At 56.6% G+C, this 19,002-nt stretch overlaps 1 protein-coding gene across 1 annotated transcript; it reads right to left on the bottom strand.

The window, feature by feature from the left end:
• Positions 1-2,981: 2,981 nt before the first annotated feature.
• ANXA9 (annexin A9) lies at positions 2,982-11,989 on the bottom strand. The gene is given in 11 exon segments (XM_077841291.1): positions 2,982-3,044; positions 3,415-3,537; positions 3,857-3,915; positions 5,062-5,157; positions 6,046-6,139; positions 6,660-6,719; positions 7,118-7,197; positions 7,989-8,079; positions 9,886-9,999; positions 10,891-11,173; positions 11,955-11,989. Coding segments are annotated over 11 exon segments (1,098 nt in total).
• Positions 11,990-19,002: the final 7,013 nt, after the last annotated feature.

The raw sequence follows: 19,002 nt of genomic DNA, 5'->3' as shown, positions 1-19,002 counted from the left end.
CACCCGCTCCAGATTTGAAAGTATCTTGTCCCCTCATTGGTCATTTTGGGTCAGGTGCCGGCCAGGTTACCTGAGCTTCTTAACCTTTTACAGGTAACAGGACGTTGCCTCTGGCCAGGAGGGATTTTATAGCACTGTATACAGAAAGGTGGTTATCCTTCCTTTCATATTTATGACCGCATCGGTGTGGGAAACTGACATGATTTGAGCAGTGAGCCAGGAATCCAATTTGTGTTTCTTTCTTCTAACTTTTCTGAGGCCCCCTTTGCCAGCTTGTCAGTCACCCTGCGGGAGCCGCTGCTTCTCTCGTTAGTCTCCGTTGCCAGCAAAGGGTGAATTTAAAAAGTCGCTGTTTATGTAGGACCTGCCTAAAAACAATACATGGTACTGCAGCAACAGTGGACCATTTTAGGTGTCACTGAGCAACTGACCCCTGGGAGGCAGGACACCTGGGTTGCGTTTCCAGCTCTGGGGAGGGACGTGGGGTGAGGAGAAGGCCTGGGAGTCAGGACTCCTGGGTCCTCTTCCTGACTCCACCACTGGATCCTTGGTCACCCTGCACCATGCCACCTCTGGGCTGAGAAAATTAAAGGGGACGGTTGCTTCATTCTTTCCATAACCAAGGGTTTCATCATTTATTTTTTTAAATGATGCGTGTTTCATTTTGGCGGAGTGATTCGGTTCAGCAGAGCCGCAGGGCCTCCCATCGGCTTCTTTCCAGGAAACGAACATGGCGAGTGCTCGATTCTAGCAGCGTTCAGTCCTACCAGAACCCCCAGCCTCCCCGCATGGCCTTGGGCCAATCTCGTCACTTTTGTGAGCGCCGGCTCCCCATCCACACGAGGGGGATAACAGCACGGCCCTGCCTCCGAGGCACTCTGAGTCCACACCACCGTGAGTGGGGCCAGATAGGCACAAGTGTCTCTGCTAGAAAGTTGTGCCACTTTGAACGACAGCCTGGTATAATTAAAGCAGCCAACCCCCCCTGCAGCCAGGGCCCTGCTTGGCCCTACACTACAGTGATAGAACAGCAAAGCAAGCTTAGTGCGGACGCAGCTTGCACTGGCAAAACCGCACTTTTACTCGCCCTGCCCAGCGAAACGAGCAACGCTCGTGTAACTGTGTCTACGGTGGGGGTATAACACTGTAGCTCGGGGATGATGCTACTGGCTGCCATAGCTATACCAGCCGAGGTCGGGGTAGCCCTGGCCTTAAAGGGGCAGCTCTCAGCTGTTTAGATCTCAGCTAGATGCTGGCAGAAGGCTATAGCAGTGGTTCTCAACCAGCGCTATGCAGAGAACTTCCAGAACTGTATTTTTCTGTCTGGTTTTGTAAGCAGAAGTGAGGGTACACAAGACCAATCAGACTCCTGAAAGGGGTACAGTCGTCTGGAAAAGTTGAGAGCCACTGATCTACAGGGTAGGCATGGCCCTAGTGGGGATGCAGTTATATGAGGAGAGAGGTGCATTATGCCAGCATAGCTGGTTCTATAGGGGAAGGGGAATCAGCTGTACCAGTAATAAGGTACTTTTATACGGGTATACACAGTACGGTTTGACCCATTGGTCTGACTATACTGGTTTAAAAAAATCACCTCCTGATTGACAGTTATGAAGGTCGAAATTTTAATAGTGGCCAAGCCGGAGCCAAAACCAATTTTCCTGACTCTCTGTTGCTAAAATCAAGGGATCAAACACCAGGTATCAGGCCTGCAAATATCACAAGCATGGCTGAAGAATCATGAGATTGTTGAAAAATAATAAATTTGGAGTCTGGCTCCCTGTTCCCCAGCTCCCGGTTTCTGAACCTTGAGGGTTGCCCTCAGGTCACATTCTCAAGCTTCTTTCCACCAGCCCAAGGGCTAAAAATTGAGAGTGTGTCTACACAGCAGTGTTTTAGTAGCTGGAGTGCTGGACTGGGAGGACATGGCAGCTCTGGCCTGCTGGGTGACCTTGGGCAAGTCACCGCCTGCTCTGTGCCTCAGTTGCCCCATTTGTAAAATTGGGATAGGAACACTGCCCTCTCTTAGAAAACACTTTGCACTCTGCTGAACAAAAGCACAATATCAGAGCTAGGTATTATAATTAGCCAGAGAGAGAAATACTGGGGTAACCCCGGGTGTGGCCCCTCTTATTTCAGTAGGACGGTGGTGTGTATTGGATTTCACTTAAACCCTTTCCCAAGTGACGTAGCTAAATGGCCCTCTTGCACCAGGATAGGCGTGTCCATGGAGGAGGTTATACCAGTATAACTATATCAGTTTAAAAACAACATACTGGAAAACTTTCCCATGTGGACAAAGCCTTTTTTGAAAATGCAAGCTAACGTTCCGCCAGAATCACATGACTCCTGGAGCTGGGACTTCAAGAACATCGCAAGAATTGGCAGCACTCCTGATTTCTCAGCCCCGGGACGGCTGCAGGTCCTGGTATTTCTAGAGTCCAAGGCCAGAAGGGACCATTGTGATCATCTAGACTGACCTCCTGGATTGCGCAGGCCAGAGACCTGCCCCGAAACAATTCCTAGGGCAGAACGTTTAGCAAAACCTCCAACCTTGATTTAAAAATGGTCTGCCCTGCCCTGGGGAAGTGTGATTGCAGAGCGTGCAGCGGGGATCCAGCCAGCTCGCTCCAACAACAACAGCAGTGATGCGCGCACCTGTTGAAACACTGCATGAATGGAGGCCGCTCAACTAAATACCCGGGGTCCTGGGAGGGCAGGGCTTGCCCGGGCAGCCCCCCATCCCTGCTCTTGTTATTCAAGGCTCGGGGATGCGATCACATACCCCGGTTGCAGCGTAGATGCACCCTGCTGAGTGCAGCTCATGGCTGTTTCCATGATAAAATGAGTGAACGTGATAAAAGGAATGAACCCGATGCCACTGGGCGGACTCATGCTTCCCTCCCTCCCTGGTGCACTGTTCCCCACCGTTTTCTGCAGGCCAATGGGCTCAGCGGGTTTCTCCGAAGCTGGCAGCTGCCCTACAGGTCTTCCGCCCTGCACAAGGCTAGCAGCGCTGCCTGGTAATCGCCTCTCATCTCCACCTGGAGCAAGGAAAGGAGAGAGCAATGAGACATTTCCCAACCTAAACCTTTACAGCAAACACTGGAAGAAAGCAGCGCGGTCTAGTGGGTAGGACAGGAAAGTTGGTGGTGGAGGGCCCAGATTCTATGCCTGACTCCAAGGAGCAGGGTCCGGTCTTGCTCTCACTAGGCAAGGGGCTGGGATCCAGGACTCCTGGGTTCTAATCCTGGTGCTGGGAGGAAAGTGGGGTCTAGTGGGTAGAGCAGGGAATGTGGGAGTCAGGACCACGGGGGGGTGCTTGGCCTGGCGGCTCTATGCCCCCGGGTTCTAGGGCATGCTGGTGTTGGTTCTGTCTCTGTCTCTGCCCCCGGGCGGGCGCGGCAGGCTGACCTGGAGACAGGAGTACAGAGACTTCCCATGGCACTTCTTGAACTCGGAGCGAATGCTCAGCAGGTCGGTTTCACTGCGGGAGACCAGGACACGGATCAGGACTTTGTCATCGGTGCCGGGGCCCTGTGGGGGAGGGGAGGAGAGGGGAGGTGCACGCTCAGGCTGAGAGATGGAGAAATTTCAGCCGCTGATAGATGGGAAGTGGAGCCCCAAGTTCTGGTGGTAGGGGTCACTGTATCCCCATTGGTTTCTACAGCCCAGTAACTGCCCCCTGCAAGCAGACTAATGCAGCATCGGCCCCCTCCCGACGGCTAAAGGTCCTGCCTGATCTTAGTGGCATGCACAGAACCCCCTGCAGCCCGAACATCACTGCTGGGCTGCTCCAAAAGGCCGCTGGGCCCATACACCGCCGATTCACTGGCACGGGTTGAAGGCGACTCACCTTCATGGCATTGTGCAGCTTCTCGGCAAAGTAGCGTGGGGTGTTCCTGCACGCCGAGGCTGAAATGAGAGGAGGGGCCCAGGGTTCAAGCCATGGCACATGCTGGCTGGCATGCACGGGGCACCACTGCACTTTGATGGATGGAATCAGAACTGCTCCACTCGGTGTCATAAGCCCTGTACTGTACACACCTCCTGGGGATTCTCCCATAGCTGACGGGGCAGGCGGTTCCACCCCCATAACCCCTTCGGTGCTCAGCCACTCAGGGGGGGCTGCCAGCCCGAGGGGCTCGCTAGAGACAACGCTGCAGCTGGCGTCTGCCAGGCAAACACCGGCCTGCTAGGAACTGCGCTGAGACCCACCGCACTCGCTGCACAGAGAGGCCAGTGGATGGCAATGCTCCTTAGCAAGGAGGTGGCATTTGTCCTGGTGCCCCAGAGGCAGCGATCGCCCATCTTGTCCCTCAAGGCCAGGCAGCTCGGTGCCAGCCCTGAGTCACCTATCGAGCCCAGAACCCTTCGTGCCCACTGCCCTGCGCATGCTCGTGTTCTTCCAGGCCTTGAGTGGAGCCCAAAGCCTGGCTCTCACTTGATGCTGCAGGGTCTGTTTATAACGAGTTAATAAATAAATGAGTAGCTTGGCCCACGCCCCCATTGAGCTAGGCACTGTACAAATCCAGTCCCTGTCCCACAGAACGTATAACCTATGTGAATCAATCGGGTGCTCTAGACGAAGTCAAATGGGGTCCTTAGAACCATCTATGCTCCCTTCTTCTGATGGCCGCAAAGCCACGCCCACCACCCACTACTCATGTCTGCACCGTGCATCCCCCGTCCATTCGCCAGGGATTAGCCCTTTATAAATGGGGCCCTCACCCGTGGATGACGCCATCAGAAAACAGGGAATCTGCAATAGTGACTCCCACTAAATATTCTCTTCTACCTCTCCGGCCGCCATCCCTGAGCACTTCCCAGGCTTTAGCGGATTGATCCAACCCGCTGTGAGGCAGGTAAATGCCACGGTCCCCATGGGAAACTGAGGCATGGAGCGACTGGTCCAAGGTCACCCTGGGAGTCCCTAGCAGAGCACAAACCCCCAGTTGGCACACTAACCCCTGGGCCCTTCTGCCTCTGAACTGCACTTGGCTGATGGCGCTCTCAGGTTCAGGGGACCCAGACCCAACTGCAGCCCAGGTTAGTGCTTACCTAGGGCCAGCATGGCCATCTGGCCATCTCCCCGGAAGCGCTTGCAGATGGTCTCCTCCACCTCCAGCCCGTGGGATTTCCGGTACTGACTGAACACTACCAGAGTTGGAAAGGGGAGAGTTAGTCCTGGCCTGCATGTGGCGTGCTTTGCCGGGGGGCTGTCCCGGGACGCCGTACCAGCAAAGCACTCCTGGGGCAGGGACACGCTGCACAGACCAGCCACACTGCACTCTTAGGGTAGGGTTCACTCCCGCCCTGCCGAGCGAAACGAGCGACACTGGTGAAATACAGCGTTGCCCACATGACACCATCTACCCTGGGGCCAGGATGCCTGCAGACATTTTTCACATGGTGTGCGCCTGCCACCCCCGTCCTGGCCGGCTCCCCCGGGCGGGTACCCACTGCAGCTTCCCATGCTTGTGCAGGTCTCCAGGCTGTTGCTGAACGAGTCCTGGGGGCAGAGCAGAGGGGACATGGGCCGCTGGAGGCCGGGCAGCCCCCCAATGGGGAGCCGGGGTGCAGAAGCCAGCCCCATGGCAGTGGGAAGGGGGTGCAGTGCTGGCCACCCCACTGACCATGGGTGAGACCTAAGCAGCACTAGAACCCCCATGTGTCAGATCATGACACCACTCACTCAGACTTGACCCGACCAGCACCCTTGTCATGACAGAGGGGCTGCAGGTCCAAACCTGAGTGGACAGTGAGGTGGCCAGTGCCCCTTCTCCCCCGCTGCTCTGGGGCTGGTTCCTGTACCAGGGCTTCCCCCCAGGGCCCTGCCCAGCCGCACCCTGCTTCCAGGAGGCCATGTCCCTGCAGGACTAGTGGCGAATGCCTGCAAGGGGGTGGGGCAGCCCATGGACAAAATTTCCAGGGTACCCCTGGGTCAGGCCACATGGACACAGAGAGAGAAATGCCCCGACTCCCTGTGCCAGCTCCCAGCTGTGAGTGACGCCAGGTTCCTGCAGCAGGACATCTGGGCCTTGCCTCTGCTGAGATGCTCAGGGCTTCGCTGCGTGAAGATGCTTATCCATGTCCTCTCACCAGCCCCCTCGCTGCTGGCTCCTGGGTCTGCAAGAGCCTGGAAGAGGAGGAGAGCGGTGATGGGCTGTGGGTGCTGCGAGAAGTGATTCCCCCCCAGACGGCTTCCCCATTAGCCTGGAATTAACCCCACTGTGTTCTGGGTTGGGGGATGCAGCAAGATGGGACCGGGGGCATCTATTCCAGAGCCATAACCAGGCAGCTCTGAGCAAAGGTGCACTGAGCTTGGCTTCGCTGGGGAAGCTCAGACCTGAGGCAGGCATGGGGCACGTGATCCAGAAGCACGGGAATGAACAGGTGCAATGGGCAGCTGCCCATTGGTGCCAATCGTGTCACTACTGTGGCCTGTGGCCGGTGTACAGCAAGGTGCAGTACTGACTGCTGCCACGGCTCCTTGGCCTCAGGAGGCTGACGCCATCCCAAAGCGACCCCATCCCAATGCCTCTCTCTGAGCATGGATCCCTGGGGACCCCAGGAGGCATGGAACTCCCCCCAATCAGTCCAGCAGGAGGATTTCAACAACTCACCCCCCACCACCTTGGGCACATCCCCAGGCTCACCTCAGCATCCTGCTGTATCAGGGCATAGTCGATGATCCCGGTGTCGCGCTCACGCTTCCCCTGCAGGGTAGAAGGCCGGAGAGATGGATTTGTGACGTGGTCAGAGCTGGAGTCCCTCGCCCCACAACCCACCTAACAGGATGTCCGCTCGCAGTTACAACATTCAGCCACTAGAGGACCCTTGGGTGGGCTGCGTGGAGGAGGCAGAGAGTGGCTGTCTGGTAATTAACAGAAACAAAGCTGGGTCTCAAGTGGGGTGGAAGCTTGTCTGTTTGCCAGTAGCTGTATGTACCATGATGCCCACAAATGCTGAGGGAAGGGAGTGCTGGAGATGGTAAAGCAGGTGGGTGCATGCTCGGCCCCCCACCCTTGCTCTGCTGGTTTCTGCAGCTGAGCAGTGGTCCCCAGTGTACGTGCCCATTCAGGTCATGCAGAAAAGGAACCAAAGAAAGTTTTACCTTTGCTAGCGCCAGGAGAATTTCCTTGAACCAACCGCTGGTTTCCAAGGCTATGTCCTTCTCAGGGTCTGCTTTAAAATCTGGAGATAGAGAAACCACCCTGGTTAAAGGGGAATTCAGCTCAGTGGGCTTGCATGGGTAACACGGCCGCCAGCTAGAATATATGCAGGGATCAAACCAAGAGACCTCTGGATTTAAAAGCAGCAACCTCTTCTGCTTGAGTTAAAGGAGCACCCCTGCTAGGCTAGCCGCCGAAGCCTGTATATATACTCTAGCCTTGGGGTGGGGGGACAGAAAGCGACCCTAACGTGCGACCACATAGGACTGGTCCAAAATTTTTCATTGAAACTGTTTTTTGACAGAAAATTGGGGTTTTGACTAAAAAACACAAAATCGCAACACATACCTACTCCCCCACAGAAAAGTTTTATTTTTCATTGAAAAGCAGAATGCCCCAAAATTGAACTCTTTCAATTAGGAAATGCTATTGCGGTGCCTCACGGGAGCTGTAGTCCAGGTGCCTCATGCTCCCCATTTTCCTCTCTTGGGCTAGGCTCCCTGGCTGGACTACATTTCCCATGATGCATCATGGCCAGTGATTCCCATGATGCACCACCTTCCTCACCAAAAGGGGAGAGTGTGGTGCATCATGGGAGATGTAGTTCAAGCAAGGAGCCTGGCTGATAGATGACAAAATGATTCCCTCCCCCCACCCCCCGGCCCGTTTTTATTGAAAAAGGAATCCCAGCTGGCTGTAGAGACACACGGATCCAAATGTCCTCAGGGTAGCAGGGCCCTTCCTCCAGGGCTCAGACAGCACTAAACTGGGGCTCCCCTCACAGCCCCTGGCCTTCCCCGCCCCCACTTTTACCTTGCTGGTAAAAGGCCAGGATTTCTCTGAGCTGCTGGTTGGATCGAGTGGAGAGAATTTCGGTCAAAGCATCTTCGTCAGTGCCCATGCCCTGTGAAAGCAAAGGGCACAGAGCGGGTACAGGAGTGGCTGGCATGGGAGTGGCTGGCATGGCCATGGGATGAGGGCAAGCCCACTGCTGGCTTCACTGGAATAGGGGGTGGAGAGGGCCAGCCCAAAGGGGAAGCATTGAGCCAGGAGCGGGGATGGGCAGTGATGCTGCTTTATGGCAAGCTAGTCCTCGGGACGTGGACGGCATTTGACGCCTGTTATCACGTCCCCCTTCTAACCTCTCTCTACAGCTCCTGCCATCCTCCTTGTTTGTGCTGCTCTTCTCGGACCTCCCTCCAAGGGGTCACCCCAGAGTGGCAGGACACCTGGGTTCTATGCCCACGGACCAGCTGGGTGAGCTTGGGCAAGTCCTGTCCCCTCACAGTGCCTCACTTTCCTCTCCAACTCTTCGTCTGGTCTGTTCTGACTGTGAGCTGCTTGGGGCAGGGACTGTCTGTGTCTATGCAGCGCCTGGCACCATGGGGCCTCTACCACTGTCATAAAAATAAAGGGAAGGGTAACCACCTTTCTGTATACAGTGCTATAAAAACCCTCCTGGCCAGAGGCAACATCCTGTTACCTGTAAAGGGTTAAGAAGCTCAGCTAACCTGGCTGGCACCTGACCCAAAGGACCAATAAGGAGACAAGTTACTTTCAAATCTTGGTGGGGGGTGGAGGGGAGGGTTTTGTTTGTGCTCTATGTTTATCCAATGAAGTGAGCTGTAGCCCACGAAAGCTTATGCTCAAATAAATTGGTTAGTCTCTAAGGTGCCACAAGTCCTCCTTTTCTTTTTGCGGATACAGATTAACACGGCTGCTACTCTGAAACCTTTGTTTATGTGTTGTTCTCTCTTGGGACTGAGAGAGGCCAGACAGAAATCCATCTTCTCCAACCCATCCTAATCCAAGTCTCCAATATTGCAACCAGCATAGGTAAACCAGGCAAGGCGGATTGGTTTATCTTTTGTTTTATGTGAATTTCCCCTGTGTTAAGAGGGAGGTTTATTCCTGTTTTCTGTAACTTTAAGGTTTTGCCCAGAGGGGGATCCTCTGTGTTTTGAATCTGAATACCCTGTAAAGTATTTTCCATCCTGATTTTACAGAGATGATTTTTACCTTTCTTTTTTTAATAAAACCCTTCTTTTAAGAACCTGACTGATTTTTCCATTGTTCCAAGATCCAGGGGTTTGGGTTTTTGATGATTTTGTAACCAATTGGTTAGGATATTATTCTCAAGCCTCCCCAGGAAAGGGGGTGTGTAGGGCTTGGGGGGATATTTTGGGGGAAGATGTCTCCAAGTGGGCTCTTTCCCTGTTCTTTGTTTAACACGCTTGGTGGTGGCAGCATACGGTTCAAGGACAAGGCAGAGTTTGTACCTTGGGGAAGTTTTAACCTAAGCTAGGTAAGAATAAGCTTAGGGAGTCTTTCATGTGGGTCCCCACATCTGTACCCTAGAGTTCAGAGTGGGGAAGGAACCCTGACAAACACAATACATATTATATATGATAATATCACATCCCAACCTTGACTTGGCCAGTCCAAAATCCGCTTGAGTTTTTCTGCCGCTATATCCCCTTTGCAAGCCCCTCACTCACTGCCCCCTCCTCAACCCTTCCTGCTCTTGAACCCCTCCCACTGACCAGATGAATTTGTCAAATTTCCTCTGGGTATTTTCCACCTGTGTTTGTAGTCTCTCTGGCGGGCCCCTCACTGCTGGACGCGGCCATGCGCAGAGTTGGGAGCAGGGCTGATAGGCCGCGTGCACCCCACTGGCCTCCCAAAGGGGTGCTGTGTCCCCAGGCCGTACCTGCATGGCCGCCCTCAGCTCGTGAGCATCGTACTGAGCCGGTGGCTTCAGCAGCCCCACGATGACCCGCTCCAGGTTCCCAGACAGAGCCGCTTCCATGGATTTCAGCAGGTCCTGGAAGAGAGCCCAGGAGTGGTCAGAACTGGGGCCAAGCAGTGGCCTAGCTCCAGGCCCCAACTCCCCTGAGACAGGAGGCTTCATGCATTTGGGGGACCCCATGGCAGCTCCCTTCCTCAGGGCCCTGCGAATGGTCACCCCAAGTGGGCTGGTCTAGCAGTTGGAGCATGAAACAAGGCAGGACTCCTGGGTTCTGGGAGGGTGTGGTCCAGTGGGTAGAGCAAGAGGCAGCAAGTCAGGATTCCTAGACTGTATTCACAGTTCTGCCACTGACTCGCTGTGTAACCTCAGCACAGCCTCAGTTTCCCCATTTGTTAAGTGGCGAGAATAAGGGCTCCCATACAGGGGAGCTGCAAGGGTTAATAAATATTATTTGCACAGAGTTTCAGATGGAAGCCTCTAGAGAAAGGGAAAAGGCTGTAATGAGGCGGCCAGTGTCTGCGGATGCACCGCTGCCCCCTAGTGGAGAGATTCGGCAATGTGGCATAAGCCCTATACTGCCCACAGCTAATAGGGATTCTCTGTTGGCGCAAGTGCTGGGGCCTGGGCTATGGCCATAGGAGGATCAGAACAGTCACAGTCAGGATCTCAGGGGCCCACTGTGCAGCGTAGCGGCAACCAGGATGTGTTGGGTTATTAATATGACGGGGTGGGGGTTGAACCCAAAGGAGCATGGGGACACAGAAAGGAGCCCACTGAGTGGCTGCCCTGTCTTCCGCATGGCTGGTGCGTTGCCAAACGCCCGGCACACGGCCCCATCTTGTGCACTACGGCATCTCTCTGCAGGACAGCCAGACTCCAGTGCCTGAAATGGGCCCCAAGCAGACAGCATCGCTGCTGCTGAGAGCCCAGCCCAGTGCTCCCCACCCCCGGGGCCCTTCCCATCACCTGCTTGGTGAGGGCCTGGAACACCTTGGTGATCTGCTGCCTCTGGGCGCTGGTCCGATTGGTCAGCACGTCCAGGATGGCCCCATGGTCAGCACCTGTAGCAAGCGGGCAGGGAAGCTGGGTGTGAACCCATTCAGCTGGGTGCTGGGATCCCCTCCCCCCCCCCCCACGGTGGGATCACGTTACCATTGCCCACGATGGCCTCTGTGAGGTGCTGCACGTCACTCTCCACGTCAAAGCCCAGGTAGGGTTTGATGGTGCCCAGGGTCCCCCAGGCTGCTGTCTATGGCAAGAGTGGAGACGGTTAAGCAAGTAGTGGTTATTGAAATTCATATATGGAACTTGTTGCTGTGTGATATTGTTGAGGTGAGCCTGCGGGACTCCCTGTCACTCGCTATTGGTGGGGTTAACCCAGGGGATTCACTCCTGCTAGATATTAACATGATTAGCTCGTGGGACCTCACTGCCCCGGGTTATTATTGAAGTTAATTCATGGGACTCCCTGCGACTGGATATTACTCAGTTTAACCTGTGGGACCCACTGCCATTGGATAGTACTGGGGTTAATCTGTGGGACTCACTGCAGTGGGCTATTACTGAGGGTAGCATGTGGGACTCCCTGCCACTGGATATCATTATCAGAGTTAACTCATGGAATTCACTGCTACTGGAAATGATTTAACCTGTGGGATCCCTCATACTGGATATTATTGGAACTCACTGTCATTGGGTATTACTAGGATTAACTTGTGGGACTTCTGCCATTATTGAGGGTAACCTGTGGGACTTTCTGCTACTTGATGTTAGTGGGGCATACCTGTGGGTCTCCATGCTACTGGCTATCACTGGGGTTAACCCAATGGAAACCCAAATCACCCCCCCACAGTGCTCACCACTCCCCACTTGCTAGGGTGAAACGCTCACCATGGTGCCCAAGAACATCCTTAAAATACCCATGATGCCTGCAGAGACGCCCCAAAACACCCTTCCACCCATGCCCACAATGCCCCGGGCAGGGATGCCCATGGTGCCCCCCTCCTCCCACGCTCCGTGGCACCAGTCACCTGCTGGGCCAGGGGCAGCTGGCTGAGAATCTCATGGGTGAGGGAGCGTCTGTCCATCCCGTCCCCCAGGAGCATGGCGTTGTCTTTGTCTTTGGACAGCTCTGAAAGGCAGAGAGGGGCGGGGGTGAGGCCCCCACAGGGAGACTTAACCATCCCCCCAGCATCCCAAAACAGCCACCATCAACAGGGCCAGTCACAGGCCTGATTTCCTCAAGCCCAATCCGATTCAGGTATGCGGGCTGGTTCCCTGCCCCGGTCCAGGCCTCCTGCACGCGCCCTGCTCCTTTGGCAGCCCTCGGGGATGGAGGACGGAGATCCGTGGGTAGGTGCAAACTCACAGGGGCGGAATTGGGAGCCATGTAGGCTGCCTTATCCACGCAGCTTGGGCAGCAGCAGAGCAAACTTCCCCTGCATAGTGCCCCTGCTCATGGGGTGTGTCCCCCGGCACTGCCCTGAAGGGGATTAAATGTACCCCAGTGAGTAAGGCACTGGCCAGAGAGCCACATGGGAGACAGGACACCTGGGTTCTATTCCACTATCTGCTGTAAGACTCTTGGCGGCTGTTCTGTGCCTCAGTTTCCCCTTCCATCCTTAGCTGCCTACTCTATTTAGACTGTGAGCTACTCAGGGCTGCCTGGGGGAGCAAAAGGGGCCCTTTGCCCTGGGCCTCCCATTTGAGAGGGCCCCCTAACTGGAGTGGTGCTGCAACCCCATGCACTAGGTTGCAATGCCCAGAGTGGGGAGCCAGGCTCAGCCATGTGGGACAGGAGCCACCGCTGCTGGGCGAGTCCAGGGCCTTCCCCCAGGGATAATATTTTTGGAAGGGTGGGGAGCCTCTGTTTCGTATTTTGTCTCAGGCTCCCCAAAACGTCTGTGCACCCTGCAGGGCACTGTCTCTCAGGTGTGTCTGGGCAGCGCCCGGCACGACGGGGCCCTGAGCTCAGTCACTCTGTGTCTGGGCAGCGCCCGGCACGACGGGGCCCCGTTCTCGGTCGCTCTGTGTCTGGGCAGCGCCCGGCACGACGGGGCCCCGTTCTCGGTCGCTCTGTGTCTGGGCAGCGCCCGGCACGACGGGGCCCCGATCTCGGTCGCTCTGTGTCTGGGCAGCGCCCGGCACGACGGGGCCCCGATCTCGGTCGCTCTGTGTCTGGGCAGCGCCCGGCACGACGGGGCCCCGATCTCGGTCGCTCTGTGTCTGGGCAGCGCCCGGCACGACGGGGCCCCGTTCTCGGCCGCTCTGTGTCTGGGCAGCGCCCGGCACGACGGGGCCCCGATCTCGGTCGCTCTGTGTCTGGGCAGCGCCCGGCACGACGGGGCCCCGATCTCGGTCGCTCTGTGTCTGGGCAGCGCCCGGCACGACGGGGCCCCGATCTCGGTCGCTCTGTGTCTGGGCAGCGCCCGGCACGACGGGGCCCCGTTCTCGGTCGCTCTGTGTCTGGGCAGCGCCCGGCACGACGGGGCCCCGATCTCGGTCGCTCTGTGTCTGGGCAGCGCCCGGCACGACGGGGCCCCGTTCTCGGTCGCTCTGTGTCTGGGCAGCGCCCGGCACGACGGGGCCCCGTTCTCGGTCGCTCTGTGTCTGGGCAGCGCCCGGCACGACGGGGCCCCGATCTCGGTCGCTCTGTGTCTGGGCAGCGCCCGGCACACCAATGTTCAGACTCCTACAGCTCGGTCATTGTCTGGAGCTCCATTGATTTCAGCATAGCACTGCTCATTGACAACAGCTGGGGACCTGGCCTGCACATGTCTGCAGCTGGAACACATCTGCCCTTAGACACACTTCCCTGCAGTGAGATTTTCCCTGAGCTAAAAAGCGTGGATCCATTGCTGAAGCCAGTTTTGCCAGCCTAACCGATGAGTGTGTGTTCTGGGTCCTTCTCTGTGCTGACCTGCGGAGGGTGCGAGTGGTGACAGCTCCAGCCACAGAGCGTTGGTGCTTTCGCCCAATTCGTCACAGCTCCCGCTTTGAGCGGCGGAGGGCCCTGGCGTGTCAGCCCAGAGCGCTGGCCATCAGGCAGAGGGGGATGGTGGCCTTTGAAGGGAATTTGTTCATTGCAGATGGGGCTTTACAAGCAACCTCCAAAGGGGCGAAATTAACGAGGCCCGTGCTAGCAATCCAGGCCTCATGTCTGGAGTGAGGCGAGACTGCTTTGTCTGGAGATCCAACCAGCTCGTCAGTGCAGCCAGAGACTTTCCACAACAGCCTCCCCAAACCTCTTGCTTTCCAGTCCCCGTCCCCAGCCTCTCTTTCTCAAACCGCACCAGGCTGGGGGATGGGAGGGCGCAGGCCGTGACACAGGCTGGAAGAGCCTATGCCTTGGACAGGCGCCAAGGGGAAGCGAGCGCCACGGGGGGCTTTTATTTGGGCTGTTTCGAGGCTCTGGGTTGCTTTTGAACTCAAACATCTTGGGAGGAAAGACAGTTCGAGATGCCCGGAGCCTTTTGCAGGTTGCCTCTCCCAGCCTGGCCTTTAGCACGGAGCTGGAGCCTTTGCCACGGGCCCGGAGATGGCCTCCTTCTCTGGCTCCCGCCTCCACCTCCCGGCTGCGCTTGCTCGTGACCACGGCCCAGTGAGCTGCCAGGCAGAACTAACTCATTTAGTCTATTGCGAGCAGGGAGCTGAGATTCTAATCTGGTCTGCAGGGAGTCTGGTGCACGGGGTGGGGGGTGTACGCTGGGGAGCCTTGCATGGGAGAGCCTTTCACAGCACGCACGGGGGAGTGTTGCCCTGGGGATTGCGGCATTGCGGGGGGCGGCATGCGCTCCGTCTTCTCCGTGCCCAGTGCTCCTCCCCCACTTTGTACTCCTCTCCCTGTTCCCTGCAGCCCCATTGGGACTCAGGGATCCCTTACTGGTCTGAAGCCCTGGGGGTGGCAGCCATAAAAAGCAGGAGTCCCCCTAAAGTGTAAGGCAGCCTGGCCAGTTAGTGGGGCTCCATCTCCCCACAGCATCTCAAGCACTAATTGAAGTTAAGCTCCCCATAGAAATGCTAAGAATGATTATTAATTAATTAATCCACGCTGTGGGAAGCCGGCAGATGTATGTGTCTGTCCAGCTAATCCCCATTGAGATCTAGGTACTGGACATGCTCTTGATCACCAGCTGCGGATCCACCCCTGTTAATTAGCGTCATCCTCATTCCACAGATGGGGGAACTGGGGCGCGGAGGGGGAAAGTGAGTGGGCCACGGCCATGGTGGGAGTCGGGGGGAGCTGAGACTAGATCGCAGGAGTCCTGACTCCCAGTCCCCTGCCCTCACCACTGGAACACACTCTCTTTCCAGAGCTGGGAAGGGAACCCAGGCGTCCTGACCCCCGCGCCCCGCCCCCCCCGCTCTAACCACTAGACTTTACTCCCCTCCTAGACCCAGGAAAGGAACCCAGGGGTCCTGACTCTCCTTGTTTGCAGCTCAGCTGGCCAGCAGAAGAGCTGGATTTCTCAGAGACTGAGACAGACCTGACAAGGCTGCACTTACCCCAAGCCGCACTAGTCAGAGTCCGGATCAGTGCACACTATGACCCGACCAGTGTGTGTGCTCGGCTGATGCAGGGAGTGGCCAGGACTAAAGAAATCTGATCGGCTGAGGTCCACACAACTGGTGGGCGTGTATCATCTGTCCCACTCCCGAATAAACACCCTCCTGTGCAGGCGTGGGGACAGTTGGGGGCATATAAACAACCCTCCGCCCCCTAACTCACCCAGAAGCAGCCATGGCAACCCACACATACAGCCTGTCCATCCTCCCAGCACCCGGATTTTTCCGGACACTGGCTGCATTGTATTGCGCAGTCCCCAGCTTGACGTGACATCCACCGCCAGCCAGGACCCGCTGGGACAGTGGGCACTGGAGGGATGCCCCTCCCCGGCGGCGATCAGTCATTGGGCATGGAGCTGCTGATGAGAAGTGCAAAGAAAAACCTGTCCAGCGTGTCGCTCCAGAGCCAGGGTGGGTGGAAGCAGGGTGTCAGGTGGTTCTCAGCTTGGCTTGTGCACCACGCCAAGCTTCGCTCCTCCTGGAGGACGCCAGACGGGCCGTGCCCCAGGGGGAGCACTGGGGCGGGCAGCACTGGGACCGTGACCGGCTGTGGGTTTCTTAGTGGGGAGGCAGCGAGTGGACTTGCTACAGCATGACCTGGGGACAGGTTCCCATTGGGAAGCCAGAGAGCGGTTGGCAAGAGGCCAGGCCTGCCGACGTAGATCGTTTAGTGGAGAAGATGGGTGGCGGAGGGGTTAGTGTACCAGCCTGCCTGTAGCGAGACCTGGTTTCAACTCCCACCGCTGCCTCTGTGACCTTGGGCAAATCAATTAGGCCCAGATCCTCAAGGATATTTAGCAAAAAGAAAAGGAGGACTTGTGGCACCTTACAGACTAACAAATTTATTTGAGCATAAGCTTTCGTGAGCTACAGCTCACTTCAGATGCATCCGATGAAGTGAGCTGTAGCTCACGAAAGCTTATGCTCAAATAAATTGGTTAGTCTCTAAGGTGCCACAAGTCCTCCTTTTCTTTTTGCGAATACAGACTAACATGGCTGTTACTCTGAAACCTGTCATTATGCAAGGATATGTAGGTAACTAACTACCCCTGAAATCTGGGACTTAGGCCAGGTCTACACTGCAGACCTATATTGGTATAACTATGTCACTCAGGAGCCACATCTAGCTGTGGGTGGAGCCTGGGATTTGGGGGCGGAGTTAGATTCCCAGCCTGCCATTCTGGAAAAGGCCTCTTTACCTGGAAGGTTCTCAAGGCAGAACGACCTACCCCTCCAGATACACAGTGCACGGCGTGGAAAGGGCATCTCTGGTCGGTTAAGATGGGAAACTGGGCAGAGGAGTGTGGAATGTAGGATCATTGGGGGCTAAGCCCATCCAGTGCCCCCACTGATGTACTGTGGGGTGCAACACCACCTGCTGCCACTGAAGGTCTGGTAGGGCTGGAGCAGCTGCAGTAGACCCAGCTGCCACCAGAGAATGCCGGAAGGAGACATCGCAGAGCATGGAATGTAGGGTTCAACGGGACCGTTGGAGTTCAGCCCCCACAAACTCAGAGCCCTGTGCCTCTGGCCCCCACTGATCCTGCAGCCACGCTGGTTGAGAAGCAGCTGCTGCTGCCCCTTATCAAGCAAAAGCTGGTGTCGGCTGGATCCGTCTAGATGGCCAGTGGTGCGTTTGTTGCATAAACCCCCACACCTGCGTGTGCCGGGCTGAAAACGCGGGGGTGTCTCCCAGCTGTCTGGAGCTGCATCAAGGGGGGCACCGAGCCAGCCAGTCTGACGCCGAGCCGCCTAGGACCAGTGCTTCCAGCTCAGGGGAGTGAGATATGGAGCCGCTTGGCTCTAGGGTGCGAACAGCAAACGCCCGAGCCGGCGGCCGGTGGGTGGTCTGCATGCAATGAGCCAGGTGGGATGAGGAAAGCTTGCCCCGGCCATCCCCATGCTGTGCTTGTTCTGGGGCTAGAGAGGGGATTTCTGTCTCCTGAGGCCCTGTCCGTCAAGCCAGCAGGAGAAAGCTGGATGGGGTCGGGGAGAGCTCTGTGACTGGGGGCTTCTACCAGGCATGTGTCCACGCACAGTTCCTCTGGGTGGCGTCCACAGACGCCCTTTCGGGGCAGCGGGCACTCTGCTCGGTGTACCCTTCTGGGTCCCTCATTTTGACCCTATTCCCTGCACTCCCATCCCTCTACTTTTTTTTTGTCCCCCATGCTCAGTTGTCATCTGGGTCCTGTGGCCCCTCCCACACCTGAGGAGTGCGGGGCCTTTTGGTCCAGTGGGCCCGGCCCACCATCTCAGTCATCAAACAGTCTGGGGAGAATGGATGGCCTTGTGATAGAGCCCTGGGCCAGGGCTCTGGGGACTAGGGTTTGATTCCCTGTTCTGCCATAGACTTCCTGGGTGAGGTCCTTAACTACTTCATGCCTCAGTTTTCCACCTGTAAAATGTGGATGGTATTTCCCAGGCTGAATTCACTTCTCTTTATTCCCCACCTGGGGTTAAACAGATCAGTGGCTATGGGGTGGAGGCCAAAGCAGAATAATCTCAAGCAGGTAGGAATCCTGGGCCATTTTTCCAACCTCCGGGGAAGGAGCCCGGAGGCCCTGGGTGACTCAGCTGGGCTCCTTGCTGCCAGACTGCATTCCTAGCAGAAATTCCTTCCTTGTCAAACAAGATCAAACAATTCCTGCCTCAGAGGAGAAAGGGGGAATAAGTAACAAAACCACTGAGGAGGGCGGATCAGATGGGCCCAGAGCCGCTTACACAACATGGCAAAGGCTTCCGTACCTGCCAGCACCTGACTCCTGGCTCTGATGCCTGGAGTGCTGTGGGGCAGTCGCTGCTGGAGGGCAGAGAGCAAAGTCCAGCGCTGGGTTCCAAAGCTCTTGCCGTGGGGGGGGAGGTATTTGGAACTGGGGGTGGAGAGGAGGAGTTGGGAACTCGGAATCCCCCCCAAAGTTAGAGGGGTTAAATCCTGGGTTTGGGGTTCATCTCTACACTCGGGGTGAGGAATCTTATCTTATCCCTACACATGCCTGTCTGCCTAGCTAGGGCTTGGATGTGCTGCCCATCCCCGTGGCATCTGACTCCCCAGCCGAAGTCGCCCCCCCAGCTCTTTTGTCCCAAAGGGTATTTGCTGCTGTCAAGCGTCCCCTGAACTCTTCTGTTGGCATCTGCTCTCCCTTCCCAGCCCCACACCTGAGCAGAGCCCCCTCCCCAGCCCACCTGCTGCAGCCCCACAAAGAGCCCCATCTCCCCTACTTCCCTGGCCTGACTCCCCACTTATTCCCCCCAGCCTCAGCCTTTTCCCTCCCCTGCATCTCCTCACCCCTCTGCACCTGTCTCCTTCCCCCCAGTGCTGCCCCCCAACATGCCTTGTCTCCCCGCCCCCCCCGCTCCTGAGCAATGCTGTCCCCTCCTGGAGAAGGGCTGTATTGCAGCTGCTCAGGTCCAGGGGAGGGACCTAGGGAGAGGGAAGGGGCAGGAAGTCTTGGCTGCCGGCTTAGCAGCCCTGGTAGCCAGAAAGCCGGGCACATGCCCGCAGCCCAGCTGGGG

This window comes from Eretmochelys imbricata, chromosome 24 (assembly GCF_965152235.1).
Source record: "Eretmochelys imbricata isolate rEreImb1 chromosome 24, rEreImb1.hap1, whole genome shotgun sequence".
Classification (NCBI taxonomy): domain Eukaryota; kingdom Metazoa; phylum Chordata; order Testudines; family Cheloniidae; genus Eretmochelys; species Eretmochelys imbricata.
The sequence above is the reverse complement of the archived record's forward strand: the minus strand, read 5'-3'. Positions and strand labels throughout refer to the sequence as shown.